Source organism: Pygoscelis adeliae, unplaced genomic scaffold, assembly GCF_000699105.1.
Source record: "Pygoscelis adeliae isolate BGI_AS28 unplaced genomic scaffold, ASM69910v1 Scaffold547, whole genome shotgun sequence".
NCBI classification, from domain to species: Eukaryota; Metazoa; Chordata; class Aves; order Sphenisciformes; family Spheniscidae; genus Pygoscelis; species Pygoscelis adeliae.
The window spans coordinates 185,086-210,065 of record NW_008825120.1 but is presented as its reverse complement, the minus strand read 5'-3'; the positions used below and the strand labels follow the sequence as shown (position 1 = coordinate 210,065).

General features: G+C 43.3%; 2 protein-coding genes across 2 annotated transcripts in view; one reads left to right on the top strand and one right to left on the bottom strand.

Moving 5' to 3' along the window:
* BFSP1 (beaded filament structural protein 1, filensin) overlaps positions 1-10,068 on the top strand; it is a 21,062-nt gene extending 10,994 nt beyond the window's left edge. Inside the window, exons 3-8 of the mRNA XM_009328258.1 lie at positions 1,325-1,420; positions 2,261-2,353; positions 2,960-3,067; positions 5,443-5,663; positions 7,080-7,165; positions 9,146-10,068. Coding sequence (XP_009326533.1) covers positions 1,325-1,420; positions 2,261-2,353; positions 2,960-3,067; positions 5,443-5,663; positions 7,080-7,165; positions 9,146-10,068 — 1,527 coding nt within the window. The remainder of the gene's footprint in view (positions 1-1,324; positions 1,421-2,260; positions 2,354-2,959; positions 3,068-5,442; positions 5,664-7,079; positions 7,166-9,145) is intronic.
* A 3,183-nt stretch (positions 10,069-13,251) lies between these two features.
* Positions 13,252-24,980, bottom strand: part of PCSK2 (proprotein convertase subtilisin/kexin type 2) — a gene marked incomplete at its 5' end in the record, with an annotated part of 84,857 nt that continues 73,128 nt past the window's right edge. Inside the window, 3 exons of the mRNA XM_009328260.1 lie at positions 13,252-16,709; positions 21,147-21,374; positions 23,970-24,070. Coding sequence (XP_009326535.1) covers positions 16,223-16,709; positions 21,147-21,374; positions 23,970-24,070 — 816 coding nt within the window. The remainder of the gene's footprint in view (positions 16,710-21,146; positions 21,375-23,969; positions 24,071-24,980) is intronic.

Genomic DNA, 24,980 nt, shown 5'->3' with positions numbered 1-24,980 from the left:
AAGGTACTTGTAAGCTCATAACCATTTCCCTTAGCAAACCGAAAGTGTGAGTGAACCAGCTGAAACTCCTGTCTTTCTTACATTTTTTAAAGATTTCATGCTCAGTTGAGTGTTCCTCTCAATTAAATGATTATATTGTGATTCCCTGAAAAAGACTGTGAAACTGCAGAGCGTTTGTTGTTGCCTTCAGTGGGGACAGGGTGCCATTCAAGATCTGGAGATCAAACCTGTAAACAGGTCTATATTTTAATAGATTTTAACACTTGAAAGTTTAGTTGTGTCATTTATAAATATTACTTAGTTTCTGACAGCAGTTTAGCCAGAGTTCAGATCCAAAAAGAGATGAATGAGGAGGAGGAAGGACATGCTGGTCTGTGGCATGGGCCAGAGGTAGGGACTGTGTCTTCTAATAGGACATCTACGAGACATCCAACAACATCAACAGGTGATAGGCTCAAAGCAAAGAGAGATGCTTCTTGACACAGTTCAGTGGTGGAATGCCTCACTTGTTTCATGAATATAAAATTGTTTTATATCCACGGGCTTGTATTAAATAACATAAGATGGGAAAAATCTAAATTAGACCTCTGAGCAGAAATGGAGATTTCGTTGGATTTAAATACCAGTGCCACTCATACTTAGGTACTTTGAGATCATGATTGCTAGTCATACGCCTTGTCCTCTGAATTAATTGGACATGATGAACTTTCTTCCTCACAAACCCCAATATTAGAAACTTCTGCAACAAACTGATGTTTTCTGGACTTGCTCATCTGTCATTTTTATTTCCAGAAATGGCTCCAAACCTGGCAAACATTTGTGATATTTGAGAACACACCAAAAGGAGTGAAAATACTTTGGACCATCCTGGGTTTTTTTTATAAGGGATTCTTTACTGGGGATATTAAAAAGGTGTGAGGATACCTCAGGTCCTGTCATAAACACTAGAGAAATCAGTGCCTTAGTCTGTTGATGTCATGCACCGTTGCAAGCTTTTAGCATCAAAGACTGGTATTTCATAGCGTCTATTACTTGGCTCCCGGCATTCATAAAGCATATGGTAAACATGTTTAGACAGTGCCAGTGCCAAACTGTATCATAAATTATATTTGTGCGGAAAAGCAGCATGTACAATAGGAGAACATGATGAATAAGGTGCCTGTTGTTTGTTGATTTCCTAATACATTTGTTTCTCCCAGTAGGCTTTATTTCTCCACGCAGGCTGCTATGCATGTGCAGTGACTCGCGTTACGGCTAAGTGGCTGCTGTGGTTTTGGCACTCCAGCTGTATGCACTGACCGTACCACATGTCTCTGCATTGCAGGAAGCTGATGAAGCACTGCTGTGCAACCTGGAGCTGCAGATCGAGTCCCAGTTCCTGCAGGATGACATTAATGCCACAAAGGACAGATATAAGAAGGTAACAGGCTGAATTTGCTGTCGTCTTTAGATCTTCCTTCTAGAGACATGTGTGAAGCTTTGCCCTTCTCCATGATCTGTTCCGGTGGCAAATTAAAGCAAATCCCGTTTGTGTTTTGGTGGGTAAATACAGCGCTACATATTTTCAGTGTGCACAACAGCTGCAGTGTGGAGGTCAAGCTGGATGGCCGCAAGCGTCCGAATTGACTCCCTCAGGGCCCAATGTCTACACCTGTAGCAATGGCTTGAATTTGTTGTCCTGTTACCATGATTCAACCCAACGTGCTGGTCAAGCTGTCTTCTATTTCATGCTAAGAAGCTATTGCTTTCATCAGAGGGGGATTCCCAATTTTCTGGGCCAGAGCATTCCAGTTAATCAGCAGAAATAAGCCTGTTGCCATATGATTATGCTGCAGCTGACTAACACATGCAGCCCCTTTCTCCTTCCTGGGAGAGCTGTGAGGCTTGGTATGAGGCCACTGTCCCATCTTTGCTGCTTTTGAAAGAAGAGGCTCACTTTTTTGGACCACATCCAAAGGTATTTGTGGTCCTCATTTTGAAAATCTCCCGTGAAATCAGAAATCACAGAATCTTAAATTAAGACTATGAACTATATTGTCACTTTTAGCCAAATGCCCCCTCAGCATGATGAAACTGTTAGCACACATGCACTCAAAATCAGGTCTAAAACAACATTCCAAAACCAAGTCTGAACATGAACTGGACTTTTATATGCTGAAAGAAGTAAATACCTAGGAATAAGCCCGAGAAGTGGAGCACATTGAAGGGCGCACCTTCCTGTGGCATTTTATGATGAAAATGTTTTTTTACTTCACCACAGAACCTTATGGAAATCCAGACCTATGTCAACGTTTTGCAGCAGATCATCCAGACAACCCCTCGTGTGTCCCCTATAAGCCCTGGTGTATGTGAGGTAAGCATGGCTGTCAGTAAATACATGCTGCTTTAAGTAAGAAAGAGTCACTCTTTATTCCTAAAGCATCCCAGATCCTCTAACTCCCACTCCCGAGTTAGACGAAAACTGCAACAACTGTGAGTAAGTACTGAATATGAGAGAAAAAACTAATTGTAGCTTTGGAAATATGTATTAGCCCCCAAAATGGCTAGTTGAAAGGTAGTTGAAGTAGTCGTGCTTCCTATCTGAAGGAATATTTACAGAGTAAATCTTGTCCTGAAGGGGTGAGACGTGGTGAAAATTTGTAAATCAAATAAATTGGTACAGACTAAATGAAAACTTGGCGATTCCCACCAATGTGAGTGGCTATGCCAAGGAAGTTTATTAGTTGGAAGAAGATAATTTCAACATAAGCTGTACTTCTACAGTCCTGCCATCTGGCAGCTTTTATTCTTAAAGCCATGCCACAAGGATTTACTTGAGGTTCAATACCCATCTTTTTATTTGTCTTTTGTCATTTTCTATTTGTCTTTACAGTTTATTTCCAGTAGTGGAATTTCTTTTGGCTCTTTTTAAAAGAGTGAAACATACTTTCTTGTACACATGTTGTTTTCTTTCAACCAGGAAAAACTGATAGCGGAGAGGAGGATCCCTGTTCTGCAGAGCCAGCTGGAGGAATACAAGAGCATCCTCTGCCAGCTACAGGCACAAAAATACAAACTGCAGACAGAGGTACTGCCGTAACTAGCCATAAACACAACCATGACGCTCATGAACTCTGCTCTTTTTATGGCCACATGGTCTTCAACAGGGTCTGGTGAACTCAGTTGACTTGGACACTTGGTGATGTGTTTTTCTTTTTCCATCTTCTTCTTCAGCTGTTTCATTCTCATTCTCTTGGTGGCCCAAATAATCAGGTTTAGGTGGCCAGGGAGGGCTGTAAGTATCGTAGCCACAATGAAGCCATCTTTGCTTATCAAAGTAGCTGGTGGGAGAAGGTTTCCATGTTGTCACTAGATTTCTGTGGGATGGAGTCAGCAGGAGGCTGTGAATGGAAATGTCACATGGGGCTGGTCTCACTTTCTTTCTTACTGAGCTCAGGCTGGAAACTGGCTCCATGAAAAACGATGGGGGACCTTCAGGGCTCTGCCCAGTCCCCTCCATCAGTGCCACATCCAATGCTGAGCTTGCTGTGAGAAGGACTGGACAGACTTGGTAATTAAAACTGAACGTCCTTTGAAATAGGCGTCAAGCTACATTTGGCATCCTGCGTTCATCCCTGTCACTACTAAGCACTAGGTCAACACCTCTCCTGTGCTTAGACACTAGCAGTACCAAAACCACCTGCTTTTTGCCAATTCCACCTGCAATTTGCTGTAAGTCAACCTTCCTCCTCCAGCCAGTGTCTCTGAGCAAGCATGCAGTGTGGGGACAAGGGTGGCAGGAGATGGAGGAGCAGCTAAAGGCTACAGTGAATAGAAACCAGTCCTGTGTAATTGCCGGTGGCAGGTCTACCTACACACAGCTGAATGTTTCTTGGTGGATAGGGATGGAGAATGACCACTTTATGCCCCCCAAATATTGCTGCTTTTGTGCCTCAAGCTGTCCGTCCGGGGTGGGGGGAGTGATACACTGGCATAAAACACCTTTTGGTGGGATTTTGGACTCCTCTGGACAGTCAGAGCAGCAGCTCTTAACTTCCTGAGCGTAACTTCTCTCACTAGGGCACTTCGGGGACAGTGCTACCCCCAGGTCTTTTCCTTGGTCTCTTTCTCATGTTTGATGCTCTGGTGGAAAGGGCACGTGCACTCTGGGAAGAGCAAGAATCAATACAGTGATAAGTGAGATAATGAATCAATATAGAAAAAGGGGGAGAAAATCAGCCTTCTGCTGGCAGATGGAGAGAAGCACTCTTTGGGGAATTAACAGTGCTGCTTTCAAAATCAAATCTTCACGTCCCATTTAGAAAGAATTCATTAATTCATTCCTTCTCATGCCTTGAGATTAAAAGAGTGAAATAACTTTATGGGTGGAGGTCGATGACATGGTTGCTTGTGACAGTGAAGGCCGGAGCTGATGACTGAGATGTCCTCGAGCTCCCTTGCTTTCCTGTTTCTGGACCTGATAACCGTGTCGCAGAGAGGTTATCGACCCCACCTCGTGAGCACTAGACACTAAAGGCGTCTGTGGAACCTCTTGGTCCACTGGTACGCTGCAATATAACCAAACTAATACCAAGGGACTTAGCTCCTAAATTTAGGCTCTTAAAAGGTTTTTGAAAATCTTGCCTGTAACATATAAATCAATCAATTATTAAAGAATCCATTAGTCAGTTATTGCCCCATTAGCTTTTTGTGAGTGGAACTCTTTAAAAGCTGTTTGAAAAGGGAAAAAAAATCCCAAGTGATAAAGTAACTATAATAAATAGCCAAAAATAGCAGAAGAAAGTGAGAGCAGAATTACACTGCCAAATATCCCACCTGTAACGCCTGCCCCTTGGTTTTGCAAGGGACTCATCGCCACCTCCTGGTAGATGTGCACTCCAGTGACTGGCATTGAGGCCTCACTGCACAGCAGTTATTTTTATCACTGAAGTAAAAAAGCCGAGGAATTGAATTCAAAAGGGAAGCTTTTTATTTTAAAAAAGACCCTTCCTTAACCTTCAGTGCTTGGTCTGCGGACCACAGAGAAGGAAGAACAGGTTTTGCCCGGGCACGTCTTCCCAGTTAAGCACTTCTGTTCTCCTCGTAAGACGCTGCCTGCTCTGCCGAGGCCGTCCACGGTGAGCTGCAGGTCACAGAGCGAGACATCAGCCAGCCTCACCCGCATGGGAAAGAAGACATCACACAGCTGTTCGCCTGGTTCACGCCGACCCCATCATGCTTATTGTGGAACAGAAGCCTTGGGATAGATAAGGGGGCGGGGGGGGCGGGGAGGGGGAGTTATTGGTTTTGAATAACTAAACAAATGCAGTGAAACTGCCACTGTGTTTCAGCAGTGCAGCCTCACACATCGTAATAAAACGTCTTGCCTTTAATTACCCTTGAAATATGGGGATGCTGAATGCTTCAGAGCTGCTTCTTTCACCCACCAATTTTGTTTACCAGACAACCATGCTGGAGCAAGCGATTAAAAACACCCAGGAGAGTTACGATGATGAAATTCAGCTTTACAATGAGCAGATTGAAAACCTAAGGAGGGGGATAGAGGAGGCCGAGAGGACCTTGGAGAAGTACACGACCGACTGCCGCCAGCTGGTGATCTACCAGCAGTCCTTGGAGAATGAGCTGGAACGGTACAAACGTGTCATCGAGAACGAGGACAGCCGGTAAGGCTGGATTTCTGGACTCTCCCAAAGGGGCCAGTGATCTCTTTTATATCTCCTTGAAAAATGTATGTTTAAGGGCATTTGATCTACCCAGAGCTACGGCCATTTCACACCTTTCACTGGTAGCTATCCAGGGACAGGAATCTAAATAGATGCAAAACCTGGTCAAGCCTCTGCCAAGGAAAGGGTGAGAGCCATTTTGAGCTTCTCCTTTCCATACAGTCTCCCTTCCATATACTGTCCTGGCATCAGCACACGGAGGTCAGGAGCACACGAAAGCAAACTGAACAGCCTCTCCACTGCCCGGGTGTTAGTGAAGCTTGCTGGGGCATTACAGGCAGGTTGATCTCGCAGGGCTCAGACAGGGCAAATGCCCTGTAAAGCAAAAACACTCTTCACAGCAACCCCATTCTTCAGGCAAGGGGGAAAAATGGGTCGAATGTAAGAAATTTGCAGGGATTTGGGTTGTGTTTAAACCTACGGAGGAGCACTGGCTCCCTCTAATGTCAACCATCAGCCTCACAGGAGAAAAGGAGCTGGGCTTTCACAGCAGCGCCCGGTGCCGCCTGTGCAGGCAGATACAGCAGGGCCAGACCCCGGAGCGCCCAAACCGCTGCTCTGGGTTGTCCAGAGGGTGCAGGGGAAGGACACTCATAAATAGTCAATCATCTCCCGTGTGGGGAACAGATATTTCATCAGTTTTCAGTGCCTCATTTTGGACACTGCATTCTGGTTAGGAGTATCTGATCAGGGTAATGCTCAGCGCCAAAAATCAAAATGTGCATCTATTGCATATCTGCAGAGGGTGTATATCCTCCCTACAGGCCAAAATATTCTCTCAAATTCTAACAGAGCAGATTGGAAAGGCCACAGATATAGTAACTGGTTTGCATATAGGCCAGCCTCTCAGTTTTAATTTTTAACCCATAATACCACTGCCTCCTCAAATATTTTCCGAGGAAGACTGCTCAGTTTTCTTCTTGCCCTTCTGAAGTTAGGCATATGCAGGTAACATTGTAACGGCTACCAAATTTCATATTTTACCGGCCAGCATGTACAGCTCTTGCTGACCTCTGGTAGGCGTGGATTGACTGCTTGCCCATCCAAAGTCTTCCCACCCTTTCAAAGTGCTGTCCTAAATTACAGACCTGTTGCTATTGGTTTTACTTACTGGTGTACTTTACCTAATGGAGCAGCCCACGTCTCCTGCTGGTGGAAACCAGCCTAACTCCTGCAAAGGTGCTGTGGCTGTGTTGATTTTCCCCAGACAAGAAACAGGCTCCCATCATTCTCTGTAATCCTCACCACAGAGAAATACATTTCTTTAACCTCCATGCTTCATTTTGCACAATATTTCACTTGCTTTTGATGGAAATGAGGGGGAGAGATCTGACCGATGCGCGTCTTCTCCGGCAGGTTAAACTCTGCTATAGCAGGAACGCCAGTCACACTCTTCACGCAGATCTATAGACCTGTCCAGCCTCAAGCTTCGAGGGGAAGAGGTAAACCTGTGACGTCTTCCTGTGTCTGTCAAGAGCAGCATCATTGTATTTTAAGCTGTTTTTTCCATTTATCTTCCAAACGAACCAGCCGTGACAGCCTGACTCGAGGCTGGCTAAGTAAATGCAACGATTTCAGCTTACCTCAGCTGGCTTTGGGACAAGCTGTCAAAGGCCAAAACCACAAGCGAAAGAGTTTCTTTGCTAATTTCTGCAATTTACTACTTAGGCCAATCAGTAGAGCAAAGTCAGAAGGCACCTGAAACTATGGAAAGAGCTGGGGGGTTTGTGCTGATTTGTTGCAAGTTGTTGGCCCACACTTTCGTCAGATGCAAAGAGCATCGGGGCATGTTGAGTGCTGCAGGCAGGCAGAGGACACTTTTTTGGGGCTTGTTTATGTCCCGTAGCCTGGTTTCCTCTGAATGGTGTTTCCTCCGTGTTGTATGATTGCTTGTTAGAATTAGGATGCTTGTAAACCTGGTGACAAGGAAACGGCCAGGACTAAGCTAGCAAGGCTGCTTGTAACAAAGAGGGGAGTTGGTTCATAGAAAGGTGCTGTAGGTACTAACACATGGGATGACTTACTATAGCTTAACTCCAAGGCTCACTGGGGTTTTACTAGCAACAAACTGCCCTGAGAACGGAGATAAACTGTCAAATGAGGTTTTTCTTTGGTATGCAGCTGTAATTTTTCTAACAATTACTCTGCGAACCATAGCAGTTTTATACGAAATGGGTCCATAATGCACGAGGCCAAATCCTCAGCCGCTGTAAATAACTACTGTCCTGCAAAGTGTTGTTTTATACCCACTGAGGATTCGGCCCGTCTCTAACCTAACCACACCTCTGCTTCCTACCTGCAAGGCAAGCAGGGCATTTTATGTGCATTACTGTACCTGTGACATTGCACAAAACTGGTGCCTTGGGGAAAGCATATTAGTATCTGTCTGTCCCTGTGTTCCCCTAATTCCCAGTACCAACCTCTGCCTCCTCTGCTCTAGCTGTTCATGCCACGGAAATCAGTAGCCTGCCCGCACTCCTGCTGCTGCTGCTGCTGAGCTGTCATGGGGGTCTGTGGCTACTGACTGCCCAGGAGATCAGAAACACAGCCTGCGGGCAGGGGTTCCCTCTGCGCAGGCCTAGAGCTCAACGTCACTGTTCGAGTGATGCCAAAATGTTGCTCCTCAGCACCGCACCACTGGCTGGGAGGCTGCTTAGCTCTGTCCTCCTGACCCCCCTCCCTGCATCTGCCCATACCCAAAATTGCCGTGACGGGAGGTGCCTGGCTCACTCTTAGCCCCCCCCCAGGACACAAAGGCGAGGCGTCCCCCTGCTGAGCCCGTCTTCAGAAGCGCTGGAAGACTTGGTGATGACACTCACCTTTCCCGTCAGGCCTGGACTGCTCACCCAGCAACCCTGCATTCAGCGGGAAGGTTTTAAATAGAACTTTTTTTTTGGGGGGGGGGGCGTTTCCTCCCTAAACCCTAGCAGGAGTTGTAAAAACCAGAAAAGCTATTTCTGCTTAGTCCTGCTGCCAGGCCGTGCCTCTAACTTTGGGCACCTGGCTTCAGTCTCTGCCTTAGGAGATGAGGTTTCTTGTCTAGTTAACAGGGCCAAACCCTGCCACGATGCCTGGGAGGAAGGTCCTGAGCCCGACTGCAGCAGCAGGTGCCGAACGCTCCTGCTGAGCATTAATGCAGGCCTGATAGGTGAACGTTTTGTGCAGCTGCCTCTCTTACAGGCACAGTTGTCCTGTCCTCACACTATGCGTGGCAGTGGCAACCTCAGATGCAAAATGGCTACTTGGCTGAGGGGGCCCACGCAAAAGAAGAGGCTGTTTAATGCGCTGATGGAAGCTGTGCTCACATTTACTGCTGCATTCAGCTCTCCACCTGCAGCAGTGAGGGTGAGAGGCAGCTCTAGCATTTGCAGCAACTGTGTTCAGCACTGTTTGTTGTTTGCTCTGTTTTGGTTTTTCCCTAGATATCACCCAGGCCGTGCAAGACATTGCCAGTGTAAAGCCCAGACAAAAAGCTCTGACAAAGAAAGTTGCCAGGAAAAAGGAGTTGATATCTAAAGACATATCCAACGGTCTCTCGCCTGAAAGAATGTACGAAAGACCTCTGGAAGGTTTTGACAAAGATCAGCTGGAGTTTGGGCATGAAGACTCAGTCACATGTGAAGCTGAGCAGGAAGGGTTAGAACTTGAGGAGAAAGAAACGGGCCCAGAGGACGTACCTGATGGAGCCCAGATAAGTAAAGCCTTTGATAAATTGTGTAACATTGTGAGGGAGAAAATAAGAGTCTACAAGAGACCAGAGCCTAAACCTGAGGCCCATCCCAAAGGGCGTTACGTGCTGGTAACAGGGGAGGAAAGCTATGAAGAACCGTGCATCTTGGCCCCCTCCGTCCCAGCTGGGGGAGGAATCACAGTTTCCACCAGCAACGGGAAGGTGATGAACGGTGGTGATGTGGAGCCCATACCAGAGCTGCCAGAACCTACTGAACCATCAGAAAAAGGGGTTATCTGTGAAAGGAGGGAAGAACAGAAAGAGGAAGAGAAAGAAGACGTGCTTGAATGGGACAAAAAACCAAGAGGAAAAATCGAGGAAATCACAAAGTATCTGGACATCTCTGAGCCTGAGACAGTTCCTTCCCCTGGTCTGATAAGCCCAACTGAGCCAGAAGTCCTTCGAGAGACAGAATATGATCGAGAAGATAAGCAGGGCCTTTTGTTCAGGGAAGCAGCCTTGCCTGGCTCCATGAGCTATGAGAAGGTGGAGGTGGTGGAGTCCATCGAGAAGTTTTCAGACGATAGAATTCAGACGTACGAAGAGACAGCGATGATTGTGGAGACGATGATAGAGAAGACAAGCAAGAAGAAACCAGGTGACAAAGGCTCTTAAGTGACACACACACACACACATACACCCCCCCTTGATAGTCAACTTGTCTGGCATAGTTATTAAATGACTGTTTTTTTTTCCTGACCGAATGATACAGTAGTGAGATTTTTGCTGTTTGGTATGGAACAGATAGGTACCTTGATGGCAATTCTGTCTGATGTAGGCTCACCTTTGGTGCAATGACTGTTAGAGTGCTCCAGGGCAACAAGTAATAGGCACATCCTATGCAACTGATTTTCATGATTAGGACAAGTTGAAATTAATTACTATTACAGAGCTGCCCGGCTTCCCACAGTATCCAGGAAAAATTTGCGTATTCCTCTACTGCTCCTATAGCTGCCGTACGATACCCCAGCTCTCAGACAGCTGCAAATGTTAACTTGTGACATCTGGTTCATTTAATAAAAGTTTTGCCTTCTACAGAAGATACCCACTGTGGGTGTGTGTTGCCTTTACCGTTGACTAATGGTCCCTACTAGTAGACGTCAACTGACTGGGTGTGCAGGAGTTTTTGCAGGGGAAGGGCTGGATACCTGTTAAATAACCCATTCCAAATCTCTCATTTACAGTCTTTAAATAGAGATGAGCTTGGCAGACCTTTCTTTTTGGATCTTAAGACAAACTCTCTGTATTTGAAATAAGCTCTCACTGCGTATCTTCTCAGAATAAAACTTGAAATTCCACCAAAGTGGGGGGTAACCCTTATAAAAGATACTACAGGCATTATTTGTCCTTCACCAACACGACGACGGTATTTACGAATGCCAACAAGCTTTTGAGCAGATTGCAGCCAACTCAAAAGACTGTGTTTTGGTATTCGCTTGTTAAGTATTTCCTCGGACTGTAGCATTTTACAGAGTTTAATACCGCCACGTGATCCTGTTGCAGCCCAGTCACCTGCAGTCCCATGGAGCTCCACGGGGTTGGCGGAACAAGCGGTGCCTTCTCACATCCCCTTGCCTGGGGAAGCAAAAAGCAACACTTGCAACAGCCTCTTGTAGCTTCCAGAAATCATTGACTCAGCTGGGGGGGGAGGAAAAGGAAGGCATCATGTGTATATGCGCAAATACTGAGCACATATTTGAAGCGCTGATGCATCATTTAGGCCTCAGCTTGACTTCAGGCATACAAATAATCCCACTAAAGCGAGGTACATACTGAAGTGCCTTACTAGGCTGGGCTCTGGACGTTCCTTCTCCCATCCCGGCTCTGTTCTCAAAGCTGTCATTTCAGCTTTCGGCATTGTTAGGCCTTTTTCTTTCTGGCTGATTACTCCTGTCAGCTGTGAAGGACAGGGCTAAACACCACTTGAGCTGACGAGCCTGAGCTTCAGGACTACTTTCTCACACCACCCAAAACTTTCCTTCAATATTGTGTTGTTGTTTTTTTCATTAGTGAGTTCCAATGCATTTGTAGCATCTAATCTGACTAGTATGTCTGGTGAAGTGGCACCTGCTTCTTTGAAAGAGGGACAGGTGACCCACATAGTCACATTTTTATTCAGGATTTTTTTGTCGATGCTGTTTTCCTGAAATGCTGTGGGCGTATATGCCAGACATTTCTTGCTAGGGTGTGTGCTGCTTTTCGGTTTCATTTATTAACAAACACCATAAATAACCGCAGAGAAGGAATTTATCAGTGCATACGCAGGCTGCGCTCTGGTGAGCTGGGAGCAACTGCTCAGAATAACTGCTGGTGAAAGCAAGTTTTGACTACTGCAAGGGGAAAAAAAACTACTGCAGTAATAGGAAGCCTGTTTAATAATTTTGTCACAAAACAGGGTGTAAACAGATTTAGACAGTACCTAGACTGAACTGGGTACCCCCCCCCCCAAACCATCCATCTGATTTCACTGCAATAGAGAGCTTAATGTTCAGAATACAAAAAGCCTTAGTCAATGGCAAAGAGGCAACACTTGAGGAGAGCCTGGGTTAGGTGTCTCGTGTGTGAATAGCCCCCGCCACCTTCATCTATTTTGTGCTGCGGTGTCACCACTCTACGCTGCTGGCATAGAAATGGTTTTCCGATGCTCGTAAACCTTGTTCAGCAGCTGGGCAGTATAAATACCACTCCTAAAGCGGGTTTAGTGGCATGTATTACTGAAGAAGTCACGTACTGCACTGCACAGGCAGCAACCCTGAGGTGCAAGACTCGAAGCAAGCTGGTGCTGAGCTGCAATCACGGACACCAACATCAGCGGAAGCCAAGGACCATGAGGAACTAAGGCCTAAATTCTGCTACGATCTCTGACCTGCCTTCCACAAACATGGCGGTTGCCCAGTAAGGCTGCAGCTGACAGGCATCTTTCCGTAAATTTGTATGAAAATTATATAGAAAAACACTAGTATTCTATTGTTCATAATGACAATGCTGAAGGATATAGTAAATCTCGTGATTTATGGGCTAACCTCTGCTTTAAATGCAGATTCTCAAACGCAAATTCTCAACAAAATGTTTAAATGCTAATGCTGAAGTGTAATGGTGAAATACTCGCGAGCACCTATTCAGCAGAGCCTGGGATGAGACCTAGGTTACTACAGACACGTTCTCGCCTCTGTGGCAAACAGAACTAGATCAGGAAGTTCCCCGTCATCTTTTACTGCTGCAGACATGGTAAGAAATTATGAAATGACATGTACCCTGTGCCATGGGAACATGTGAGCTAAAAAGTACCCGAAAGTGTGGGTGGGAAGTAGGGAGGAAGAGGAAATAGGGTTTTTTTTGTGGATCAAAGTGCTCCAAACAGCAGAAAAAAAGAACTGCTGTAGTATTTCCTCGGGGCCAGAACTACTTATGAAATACAGTGCAAAAATGTCACTGTCTCTCTTCCCAAGCGTCCCCTTCCCCACTGAGGGCAGCAGTTTGGCACCCGCATCGCTGCGTGCCTCTGCAGAGCTGCCCTTGGAGCCAGCGGGTTTGAACCACGTAAGTAATTCCCAAAGCTCTTCCTAGCCTGCGGCCTTAATCTTCTACGTCCCACCGTATCACAGAGTTAACATAAAGCCTGTTAGTCTTCATCTGTTGCTATCAACTCTTTTGGAGGATCATGTTTATTTTCGCAGTATCCGACATACGCGGGACACAAATGTCCTTATCAGTATAAAAAGCAGAGGCGTAGGAAGTCGTCCCACTCACAGCAGCGTACTACCTCCCGTGTACCTTCGGATAGGCAATGATAGGACCTGCCGGTTTACAACAGCTCTTTATTTTACTCATATTATAAAACATCATCACAGGGCTTTAGTTAAACAGTGTTCACCTGTTTCAAATCATGAGCTTCATTTAACACTTTATTATAAATACTAACAAATTAACTTTATTTTCCATCAGCAATACCATAAAAACTTAGTCTAACTGGACATATTTTTCAGCGATCCCCTGATGCAAAAATCCTGAAGAATTTGAAGTAGATCTCTATATTGCATATACACTTACTTTTATATATACTTATATCAAAACTCACCATTTCTGTATAACACTCATTATCGTGATCTTTCAGTTAATAAATTATGTCAGCATTATGAAAATATGAACAACCATCTAGTTATTTTGCTGCTTTAGAAGATATTTAATGATTGAACAGAGAACTGCAAAATTACATGAATGCAATGGGAAGTCATGTACACGTTCATTTAAGATTTCCACATGGACTTTTCATCTTCCAAAACTTCTTCCACATTTTGTCAGTCCTTCAAAAGCTTCCAGTTACCTCTTTCTTTGAACACATACACACAAAAAGTAATGATGTGCGTATGTGTATTATACATTACATACCATATGTAATTCTATATATATTTATAAGCAAATGTATGTAACATACTCCGAGTATACATATCGTATGTAATATATATACACAGAGAGAGATACCACAGGTGTGTCGTATGCATTTAGACATATAGGTGTGTGCATAAATATATATATATATATGGTAAATTCTTCCCTCTGATATGTATGCGCTGCTCTTCTGAGAACTGGGTGCCTTCCACAGAAACCTACTGCCGTCAGCGCGATCCATTCACTTCTAAAGACACAAGCAAACCTGTCCCTGACCCATTTAACGTCAGCGAGTTTTGGCTCATGCCTCATGAACTCCAGTTCATGCTTTGAAATGGACCCATCTTGTCCTTGGGTTAAGTTTTAAATCACCAAATTAAACACAGCTGGCACTATAATGTATTTGAACAAATATCCAAGAGCACTTCAAAAACGAAAATCAGACGGGGCCTGATTCTTCTGCTGATGCCTGTTTTATCCCAGTGTGACTCGATTGTCCGAAGGGACTGCTGCACACAACGAGGAACCTGTGAGTAGTGCGAGGCTGCTTGGCTTGGCTTTAGAGCGTAATTCACATAGACTTTGAGTAGGTTGAGCTGTTTATTTCGCATTTGGATTTGTAAAGGAAAGAACAGGCCTTTTATGGGAAGATAAAAGGTGGATATTCACTAGAAATAACAGCATAGATGATACATTCTTAAGTGGAACGTGTGCACCATATAACCTTTGGGTTACAGTTTTAATTTGTTAGATAAATATTTACTTACTGAATGTGTTTCTACTATGCACCTGATTAACCAGGACAACTCTTATTAAAACGTTTTAGATGAATACTCTGCATATTAAAAATACGTAATAAAATTCTGAAACTAGTCACTGCTAAAAAGTAGATCTTGGATCCTGCAAAGATCCAAAGCACCTGCTTAAAATTAGAATCTGAGTAGGTCCACCGATGGCCTTTACTGTGAGTGAGTGCCTAAATATTTGCAGAATCAAGACCCTTTATTATTCAAAGGTTAAATTTGGGATCTCACACCTGAGAACATGTAGTGGTTACTACCATGAGTAATCCCCACCGAGGAGAATGTTATGTCTTGCGGCAATAGCCAGAGCAGACTCTGAGGGCGAGAGAGACTGACTTTACTCACGTATGAAAAGTCAAGGTGGGACTGACTCTTTAAACAGCGAAGAGCAATGATTACCAACAAATCTTCCCAAACGCACTACATTTTATTTCCCAAGAAGGCCAACTTTGCATTACACATTAATAACTTAGGCATATTTTTCTCCTTAAATATATTTGCATAACATAAAAATAACAAATCTCTATTTTTAAAAATGAAATTTGAATAAAAAATTGCCTTGCGACTGAAACTGCATACTTCAAATTTCTCCCACAGCAATTTACTGCCAGCCAGGTTGTAAACCCCAGAAAGCAGGGGTCTGTGGTCGGAAATGCTGAGACAGCCTCATCTTACGCTGCTGTAGTACATCTCAGTATAGAGATGAGCAGATGCACTTTTGCACGCAGGTTGCCAGAAATCCTACAGCTCATTCCCTATGTGCTCATTCTGCTGTAAGATGGTAACTTGATTCAAATTGCCAAAACTTAAAAAAACCCCAAAACTGAAACTTGTGCTTCTAGAATGCCCTGACCCTGTTTGCAAAGCACTTCCCCATGTCACCCGGCTTTGGCATCACTTTGCCTTCCTTATTGCATGCCTCTTGAACCATTCTGTGGCTGAAGTGATAAACGTGTATGTTGTATAACTGTATATGTTAAAGAAAACTCTCAAAAGAACTGGATTTCTGCAAATTGGATTGGTAAATTTTCATCTCTGGATTATTTCTTTTTGTAGGGTCTAGTGCTATTTTGGTTGAACCCAATGGGGAAAGTCCCACTGAAGTCCATGATGCAAAAGGAGCTGTTAGACATTCAAAGATCTCTCCAGCCAACCTCTCTGTGATTCCCTCTCTCACAATTTTTTTAAAATGTGCCCATTATCACCAACTGCCAATGTTAAAATTCACTCTTTTTTTAATACAAACAACATTTACCACAAAAATATGAAGGGAAAAGCCATCAACTTGTTTGCAAGTTATTACCTATTCGTATGACACAGAAGAAAAATCATTTACAGTCACAAACTGTACATAGTATTCGGTGGGGGACAGTGTATTTGTGGTTTAGAGTAAAAAAAGGATTGCTTCAGTGGTAATTAAAATAATTATTGACGAGATATAAGACTTTAAAATCAAGAAAGTGTGGTAATTTGGCTACAGAGACGATCATTGTAATATGTCTAACACAGAGGTTTGGATAGTAGAAAGGTGAGTAGAGGGATCTGGGGAAGGAAAGACACCGTCATGCAGAACAGCACTAGTTCTTGCTCAGTATACTCTTCAGGCTTCTCTCCACTGCTTCATCTAATTCTTCTTCCAGCTCTTCCTTCTTGGACATGGCCAGTTTGGACTGATAATCTTTTACTATTTGGTCTATATATGGTGCGCTCTGAGTCCCATGCAGCATCAGTGTCCACTCCTTCAGCACGCCCCGCTGTGGCAGACTGCCGACAAACCCAATTTCTAGAGCCCAGGTGCCTCGGGGGTCTTCTCCCCAAGTGTGTGTGGTCATGAAAGGCCATTTGTCAAAACCCACCTTGGAGTCGTCATCCCTGGGACGCCGGCTCAGTAAAATGGACTTTGTTCCCATCGGTGAGGTCATGTTGATGTTGAGGTCTCCTCGCCTAGTGGAATTCACAGTTATAACTGCTTGGACGTGTTCAAGGTACCGAACAAAGTTTTCCTTGCCCTCACAAGCATCAGTTGTAAGTGTGAGGACCAGCTTGCCGTTTGGAGGAATCTTTCTGCAGTTCAAAAGAAAATTAAGCAAATTACAAGGATATAGACAGCATGACATGGCTAATGCTGAAACTACTGGGTTTTGGTGCCTCACAGAAAAAAAAGCGTACTATTTTCCTTATTAATACATGGAAAAGTAAGGAAATAATAGTTGCAAACTTAGCCAGAAAGAGAACATTCTCATTTTGGAAAATGATATCAAAACCTTAATTTGAAAATACATTATGAAACGTACACCTACACAAAGAGAAGGAATACAATTAAGAAGTACATACTGCTATTTAAGAAACACTAACATAATTAATAGCTGCCTTTACTTATCACTACTATATTGGGTAATTGCATATTATTTTGTATATTCAGCAGTAGAACCATGAGCAGTCAGTCGTGTTAGACAGTCACCTTAAAAGACAGCAGCGAACGGCTGTCTGGAGTCAGAGGAGCCAGTTGCGCAGAATTTCAGTGCAGTCACATTAAAGCCTACATCCTTGTTCTGATTTGGAAACCAGCACAAACACGGGATCTCAGTTTCAGCTCACTTGAAAAGTATTTTTCCATTAAAATTGCTATCCTTGAACTGCTTCTGTACAGGAGCACACAGAGGAAAGAAGTTGCACTTGTTTACTGAGTTGTCGAAGTGCTGCACCTTGAAATCTCAAGTTTCTTGGTGATTATAACTCAGTCCTTATGAAGGCAAACTCACAATTAACTGAAGGACATTTGTCCCAAGTATTACCAAAAAGCTAGATCTGCAGGTGGAACGCAGGCTCGCTCCTGTGCAAGGTGCATCCATGCCTTCCCAGCTCTCGCAGAGGAGGCCAGGAGGCCACTGTGCACCGCGTAGTCCCACCTGGGATCCCAGCGCAGGTCCAAGGGCGCTGGTGCCTGGCCTGGGAGCAGCGCCCTGCCAGCAGCCGAGGCTGCCCAGCGCCTGCTAAACCCCTCGGGGTGAGGATGCGAGTGGCAATTACCAGTTGCCTCAGAAACTGGCTGGCAAACTACACTGGAAGTGTAAACAAAAGTCTCTGCGTCTTCACCATCAGCAAGCTGTGAGCAGTGTGACACTTTCCTCTGTCTAAAAGAAATACTTGAAAAACAAGAATTACTGCGATCATTAAAAAAGGGAGTAAGTCACAAAAGACTCCAGTCAGCTTGTCATTACCTCTCCCGGTGGCTTCTCCGTGACCTAGGTTTTGCAGTAAAATAAGAGTCCCTTTTAAAGGGCATTGACCACACTGTGGTAATAAATATCTTCTTTTCAAAAGAAATGAGTACCAGCCTTTTCCCTTTGCTAATGAAATAGTGCGTTCTTCAGAGACCAGTGAAAGCCTTTCATTCGAGCCTAGCTTCCAGAAATTCTCTTCTTCTGGAGATGCGCTCCAGGTATTACAGCTTAGTACATCACTAATTGCTCAGGCCAGTCTCTGACCCCCTTTCATAGAGTATTGCCTTCTTGGGAGTACTTGCGGAGTAAAAAGACATTCAGGTCCAGGTCCTCAACGCATTTAAACACTTACCTTAAACTGGAAAACCTGTGTTGTTCTGAATCTTATGGATGCCCTGGAGCAGAAGCTGGTATAACATAAATACTGTATAGCTAAAATATTTGAACATATAATTGTAATACCCTCAAGATTTACTTTGTGTGCCAAAGCGCAAAGAAAATGCACTATATGCCAGCCAGAGGTGAAGGATCATAATCTCACAGTTGCCATATACTTCCAATTTCTCTGCATGGGAAGCATAATCCTCAAAGCAATCTGAATTCATGTTGTCTCATAGCAACCTCACACAGTGGACAAAGCTTTGTCAAACAGTGCTTCATTCCAACAGTTGTGGTAAGTGCTTTCTATCTCCTCCAGTAAATGAGGGAGGACACCACAGTGTGAGTCTTTTCTATCTATCAACACCAAAACCCAAGGAAGTAAGAGCAGTGTTACCACCCCATCTGCTTTGCAGACAGCCTTTCTCTCCACCTTCAGAAGTGCTGCAGTGCAAAAGTTATCTCAGCTCTCTAAAACACACGAGAAAAGGCTTGCTCTGTTTCCCCCTTTCCTGTTAATTTGGATCCAATACTCTCTGCTTCGCTAGACTAATTACTATAGTCCAGGTGAATTTCCCCAAAGAAACAAAAAGAACCAGGGGTGGTGGAAAAAGCCTGGCACGAAAGGAGCAGAAGAGGAGATGGGTTTTCCACATCCTCATGGTGTACTGCTGCCCAATTGCTATATATATATATATATAAAACATACTCACTTTTGCATGAAGTGTAGTACCCAGTTAGAGATGAGCACGGGGAGCTAACTGCTCTCTAGAAGCACACTCCCATGCTCCTGTTCCTCAGCTAATGGACTACGATTGTCCCAAATCATCTTTGTACCTCCCTGGACCAGCCAGATTCAGACTTGTCCATTTTTTTTCTTTTTGCTGATCCAACAAAAATCCCTCTTCAGGGAAAGTTCCTATTGCTAACAAGTGTTGCTACATGCAGCAGAGAAATGCTGCGCTTTAAATACTGATTGCTTTCAGCACACTGTACTAGGCTGTCAACTCTTTCCTGGCCTGTTTCTGCTAATTGACAATGCTCTTATGGTACACACTTCTGTATCAACTACTCACCTATCTAAATATATATTGAATATGTATTTTATGTCTACAAATATCTATATAAACATATATAGAATATATATATATATAGAAAATGTTGCTCCAGCAAGGCCAAACTGGAAAAATAACCCAATTATCCATGGCAGAAGTGCAGCATAGTTTTCATTTCCAAGGAATCTCTGGAGATGTTGGGACTTCACTGGTTTAATTTACAGTGTAATTCAAAAAGTGTAGATGTTGCAAGTCATGATTCTTACTATCTCCTGTCAGTGTTTCATTTGGGGACATAAATATTACAGCAGTACTATTAACATACACATGTGTTGGGTAATTATAGGGGGACACCCATACAGACTGCACACTAAGACTCACTGCAGTAGAGCTAGGAGGCTTGGGTTGTGACTGACTTGGTTGCAATAACTCGGCTGCTGTTGTATGCTTTTAAAATCTCTTCTTTACAAATCTGTGTGCTGTAAGCACAAAGCCTGTTCTGGGTGCTGCTCTCAAAAGACACCAATACAAGGCAATGTATTTCTCCACTCTGGAGCCTGCTGGGCAACGACAGCTATAGGGAAGCTTTACTGCAATTCCAGACACCTGTGCTGGAGGAAATGCACCATCACCTTTGCTCTTCTGTCGGTTCACCAGCAGACACGGGACAGAAAAACAAAGGCAGAAGGAGACAATACTGCATAGCACTTGCCCGCCTCTGGCTCAGCCTGTTGCCAGAATACCTCTACCACATTGTCTAATGCATGGAGCCAAGCCTACAGAAAGAAATTTTCTCTCTTCCTCTAGGATGATCCCCATTTCAATAAATGGGGCTGCTATAGAATAAATGAGATAATTTCTCTGCATTTAAATTATGAATAAACTAGAGATAGCTCAAAATTCGCTTCAGCACTCTCTCATTTGTTTCCTATCTGTGAGCATGCGTAGGCCAGATAAATTAAAACTCGTATTTCAGCTGCAGAACCTTGGATCCTGCAAATACAAACCCATCTGGAGGTTGGGAACAAACTTACTCTTTGCCTGGCTGAGCTATGTGCCAGGGTGGCATATTGGTTTGTTTTATTTTTCTAATAGAATAATGATGCCTTCAAAAATGGCACTGAAAAGTCAAATTTCAAATGGTATAGAAATAAATTGGCCATTATTAGATTAGTATTTCAAATAACTGAATTGAACTATAGCTGTTGCAGTCTAATAGTATTAATTCATTCACTTGTTGACTCATTCACTTTAGCACATGAAGGTAAATCAGAAAATAATTTGACTACATAGCCTGCAATTAGAGATTTGAAGAACATAAACCAAACACAATTAAATGCTGTAGTGTTCAAACAGAATCACTGCTACCTGTAGAAGATTGTTTCAGTCTTCTGGAGCTGAACTGTCTGCTGGAATATGTCACAAGGAGTTACGACCTGGCTGACAGATATTTCATGTAGCAGCAGTTCATATAATTTACAGTACCAGCCTCCCAGATTTTCACTTGTGCACAGGCTCTTTATTCACAGAAACTTTGGCACAAACATACCCGTAAGTACTCAGGAGAAATGGATGTTGTTATTAACACTACTGGCATTAGCAACAATGATACAGATGAGCTGTAGAATGCACTCCTCCAGCAAACCAGGAACTGAAAGATCGTGAAGTTTATTTTATCAACTTACTGAAATAGTTGGAATGCTACTGGTAATGTTAGGCTTTCTTAGAAAAAAATTTTCATTATGTTTCTTTGACTATCTATTTCTTTGCCAACGTATTTGCATGCTTGTGGTCTCCTAAATGCCTGGAAGAAGCCAAACACATCTATGAGACTATTCACTTACTCAGGTTCCTGTATTGACCCTCCAACACAATGGAATCTCTCGGGAACAGTTTTCCAGTCTTTCGCCATCTTAACCATTGCTCCTGCATCTAGGACACCATAGCCAAACAAATGGTTGAATTCCAGCCCAACACCATTTCTACGCCATTGATGAACCTCATCGTGAAGCTGGTTCCTCTTGGAGGTGAGCACTGTCAGATGCTGCATGTCTCTCCATGTCAGATCCAAGCTGTGGAAGAGCAAGATGGAAAACACAGTACAGTATTTCCAAGCAGATATTAAAGAAAAAGTGTGTTTGAGTAAGCCTTTTGGTAATTTGCTTCTATGAATCACACAGAAATTGTATCTATACACATATCAATAACAAAATTTGTTCATTTCAGTGGGAACAAGAATAGTTTTTAATTGTATAGTACTTCCCCAAAATATATTCCCCAAAATTGCAAAATAATTTGATTGTTTCCCTGTTCTTGAAAACAACTGCTTTTAACTACACATTATAGGATCCACCACGTAATTTTTAACTAATAAAATGAGTAGGATATTATACCAGATCCTGAAAAGAATTCAAAAACAAAAGGATGATGGCAGAATTTCACCTAGCCTTCCTCTTAAATCTTGCCCTCTTTTCCTTGCCTGCTCCTCCTGCTTTTCCCATGGACCTTCCAAGATTCACCCAGAGAAGGTCCAATCTGATTAAGCTGATGAGCTATAACAATCAAGGTGTTAGTAATTTCAGTATTCGGTGAATATGGGTATATGGGCTGTGGGTGGCTGTAGGTTTGCATTATAAGGTATGGTAGAGGTTTGTCACCTGTGATATACTAGTATGGATGGATGCAGTCAAGTAATATTTGTCTAGATTCGATGACCACTTTTCATCATCAGCTCTTGTCTTCCTAGATTTGCAGTGATTATGATGACAGGAAGGGCACTTTATTATTCTGGAAGCTTTAGAACTGACATTCTAATTCTACATAACTAAAGCTATTCCAGTTTTATGATGAACTCTTTCAACTTTACAATATGTCTGATTCAAACCATCAGCCTAGAACGATCCGCTTTTCAGCTTTCTGTGCCCCAAGTAATAAGCATGTGTGCATGCTGAATGTACACCAGAATAGCCAATTACTGTCATTTTTCCAAGGTGACACAAGATAGCTGAAAACCAGATATCGCTTGCATCATTCTTATTGAAACCTTTTAAGAGCTGCTACATATCTTAAAACCGTACTTTCCATTTCACAGATTGGTCTGTTTTTAGAGACACATCAGACATCTATTGTATATGAGCTGAGAGACATATGGCAGGGAGCAGTTGTCTGCATGGGAAATTGTTAGCCATTCCTGCAAAGGCTAGTGTATCCAGGGTAGTTCTGCACACTAAAATGGAGGTTTAATAAAGCCAGCCTGGAAGGAGGTAGGAGACACTGACAGTTCTTTCTATCTCCCCCCACCCTTCTTCTCAGCAAAGGCTAGAAACCCAATTGCAAACCAGGGTTATTAGTCTAATTTCTACTTGTGATAGTTTGGCAAGAGTAATTCCAGTCTTCATGGATAGCCCAAATGAAGAGGAATGGTAATTACTACTGACATACTAAGGTTGTAGTCCAGGTTAAACATGTAGTGGTCAGAAAATTCATTAAACCTTTATATTTTTACGACCATAATTATTTATTACATCGTGGCTGTCCCACTGAATGAATTTGACAGTAGAAGCATTCATCCAAAGTTAAACACTTGGCCTGTGTGTTTTATGTGTATAAAACCTTAAAATGAGACTTGGCCCAAATCATGCTCTGAGCACAACAATCATTGCTCTGCTAATGATAGAAACTTTGTCTCTTCTGCCAAATCTTCATTCTTCTGCATACTGTTGAAGGAAACTATGTACATAGTGCTCACTTCATGCTGTGGTTACAGCAACCGAAGCTGTATACCTGAGTAAATGTTGTCTCACTTCATAAAATAATTTAACACAAATTAAAAAGATGGTATAGGTTATTGTAAGGAAAACTTTTCCTAATCATTAGAGAAGATAATGAAGCAAGATATACAGGAGGTCTCCAATGTCACGAATAGCATGGAGATGGATGGTAAATAGACAATGGATATTTATTCTTTCACATAACAGAGCAAATATGTAGCACAGAAGCAAATTACCAGCAATGGGTTAAGAAAACACAAAGGAAACATTCCCCACCACCATCGCCAAAAACTATTATTACTGTGGAATTGTTTGCCACTGAATGATACAGGTGCCAAATATAGACAAGTTGAAAAAGCGTTAGACAAATTCAAGGAAGATAAATCTGCCTGTGGCTATTAAACAGGATAGGCTGACCGCTCTCTCTCCAAACCACTTGCTTGCCAAAGCTGTTGTTGAAAGCTTGCTCTTAATCCCTGCTTGTTGTACTCCCTCATAAGCATCTGTCATTGCAGACAGTATGTGGCACAAGATGAACTCCTGTCTGATACTATAGGTTCGTTCTTATGTTTTTGTAGGCTGGGCATTCCCCACTGGATATGCGGAGAAATGAAATAATCTCTCCATCCAAACAGTGCTGGAGAAGACAAACCCCTGGAAGCAGTGGATGGAGAGAACACAAAGAGCGAGTCAGCCAAAATGTATGTGTTATATGGCTTTGGCAAGACTGTCGCTCCATCTGTAAGTTACCAAGCATGTCACTACTGTAGCAGGCAGCTTGTTAGCTGTTCCTTCTAGCCCCGTGCCACAGCCAGCCAACTTGTATGATGAACAACATTAAACAAACCACAGGCCCTCTCCTCTCTAGAGCTCACAAGGAATTTCTCAACAGCATACTTAGCCTCCAGGGCCAAGGCGAACACTCCGGCTGCTTCAGGGGCAGCTGCAGATGTTCCTGAGTGACGCAGGGTGCAGTTGCCATATAAATCCGTTGTAGCCTGCAATGATATTAGACGTAAGTAACAAAACTAGCTAGTCCATTTTCCTTGCAGCTACAGACTCAGGAAAATACAGAAAGTGGAGCTTGCGCCCTTGCTCTTTAGAGTACTTGTGCGTTTGTTCCTAGGATCTGTTTTCTTCTTTAGAATAGCATATCAATTTAAAAAAACAGTGAGACATAGTTACAGAAGGTGTGAATGCAAGAATAAATTACAATGTAGGAAAACAATATTCATTACCACTTAGAAGTCATAAACTCATATGGATGTCATTTATTTCCTACAAACTCAGTCTAACCAAAGGCCTTAAATGCCCTTGTGGTTATCTGAAGGATTTGAAACTAAAATTGTTAGCAGTATTGAGCTTTCTAACATTTGTGCAACTCCAGAACCAACAGCAGTACCAGGCTGCTATCTTCTATGCAGATTAGTCACTAGAAGAGACCAGAAGGAAACCTCAGAAGTACATTTTATGGTGATAATTACAAAGGTGCCACAGATCGTCTTGGCTGATATCAGCAGAGAGCTGATACCAAGACAGAAACCAGTATTTTTCCATCTGCTACTTTTCCATCTGTCATTTAGGATGCTACAATGTGTCTTTGGGTTTGAGACGGGGCCAAGGAAAACGTATAGAGGCTTTTAGCAAAGACTGACCTTGAGTTATTACAGCTGAATTTTCCACTCTGTGAATTAGACTATGTCTGGCTAGTCTGAAGGTGCTGAAGAACAGTGATCGGTACAGGGGAAGAGAGTCCCAGTTACACTTGAACAGAAACTGCGTATTTTCCAGTTGTAGGTACAGCCCTGAAGGGGACTTGAATATGATGCTCCACGCTGCTCAGTATGAGACTGAGGGTGATCGGACCCCCCCCCCCCCCTTTCCCCCGTTGATGCCACGACCTTTTAT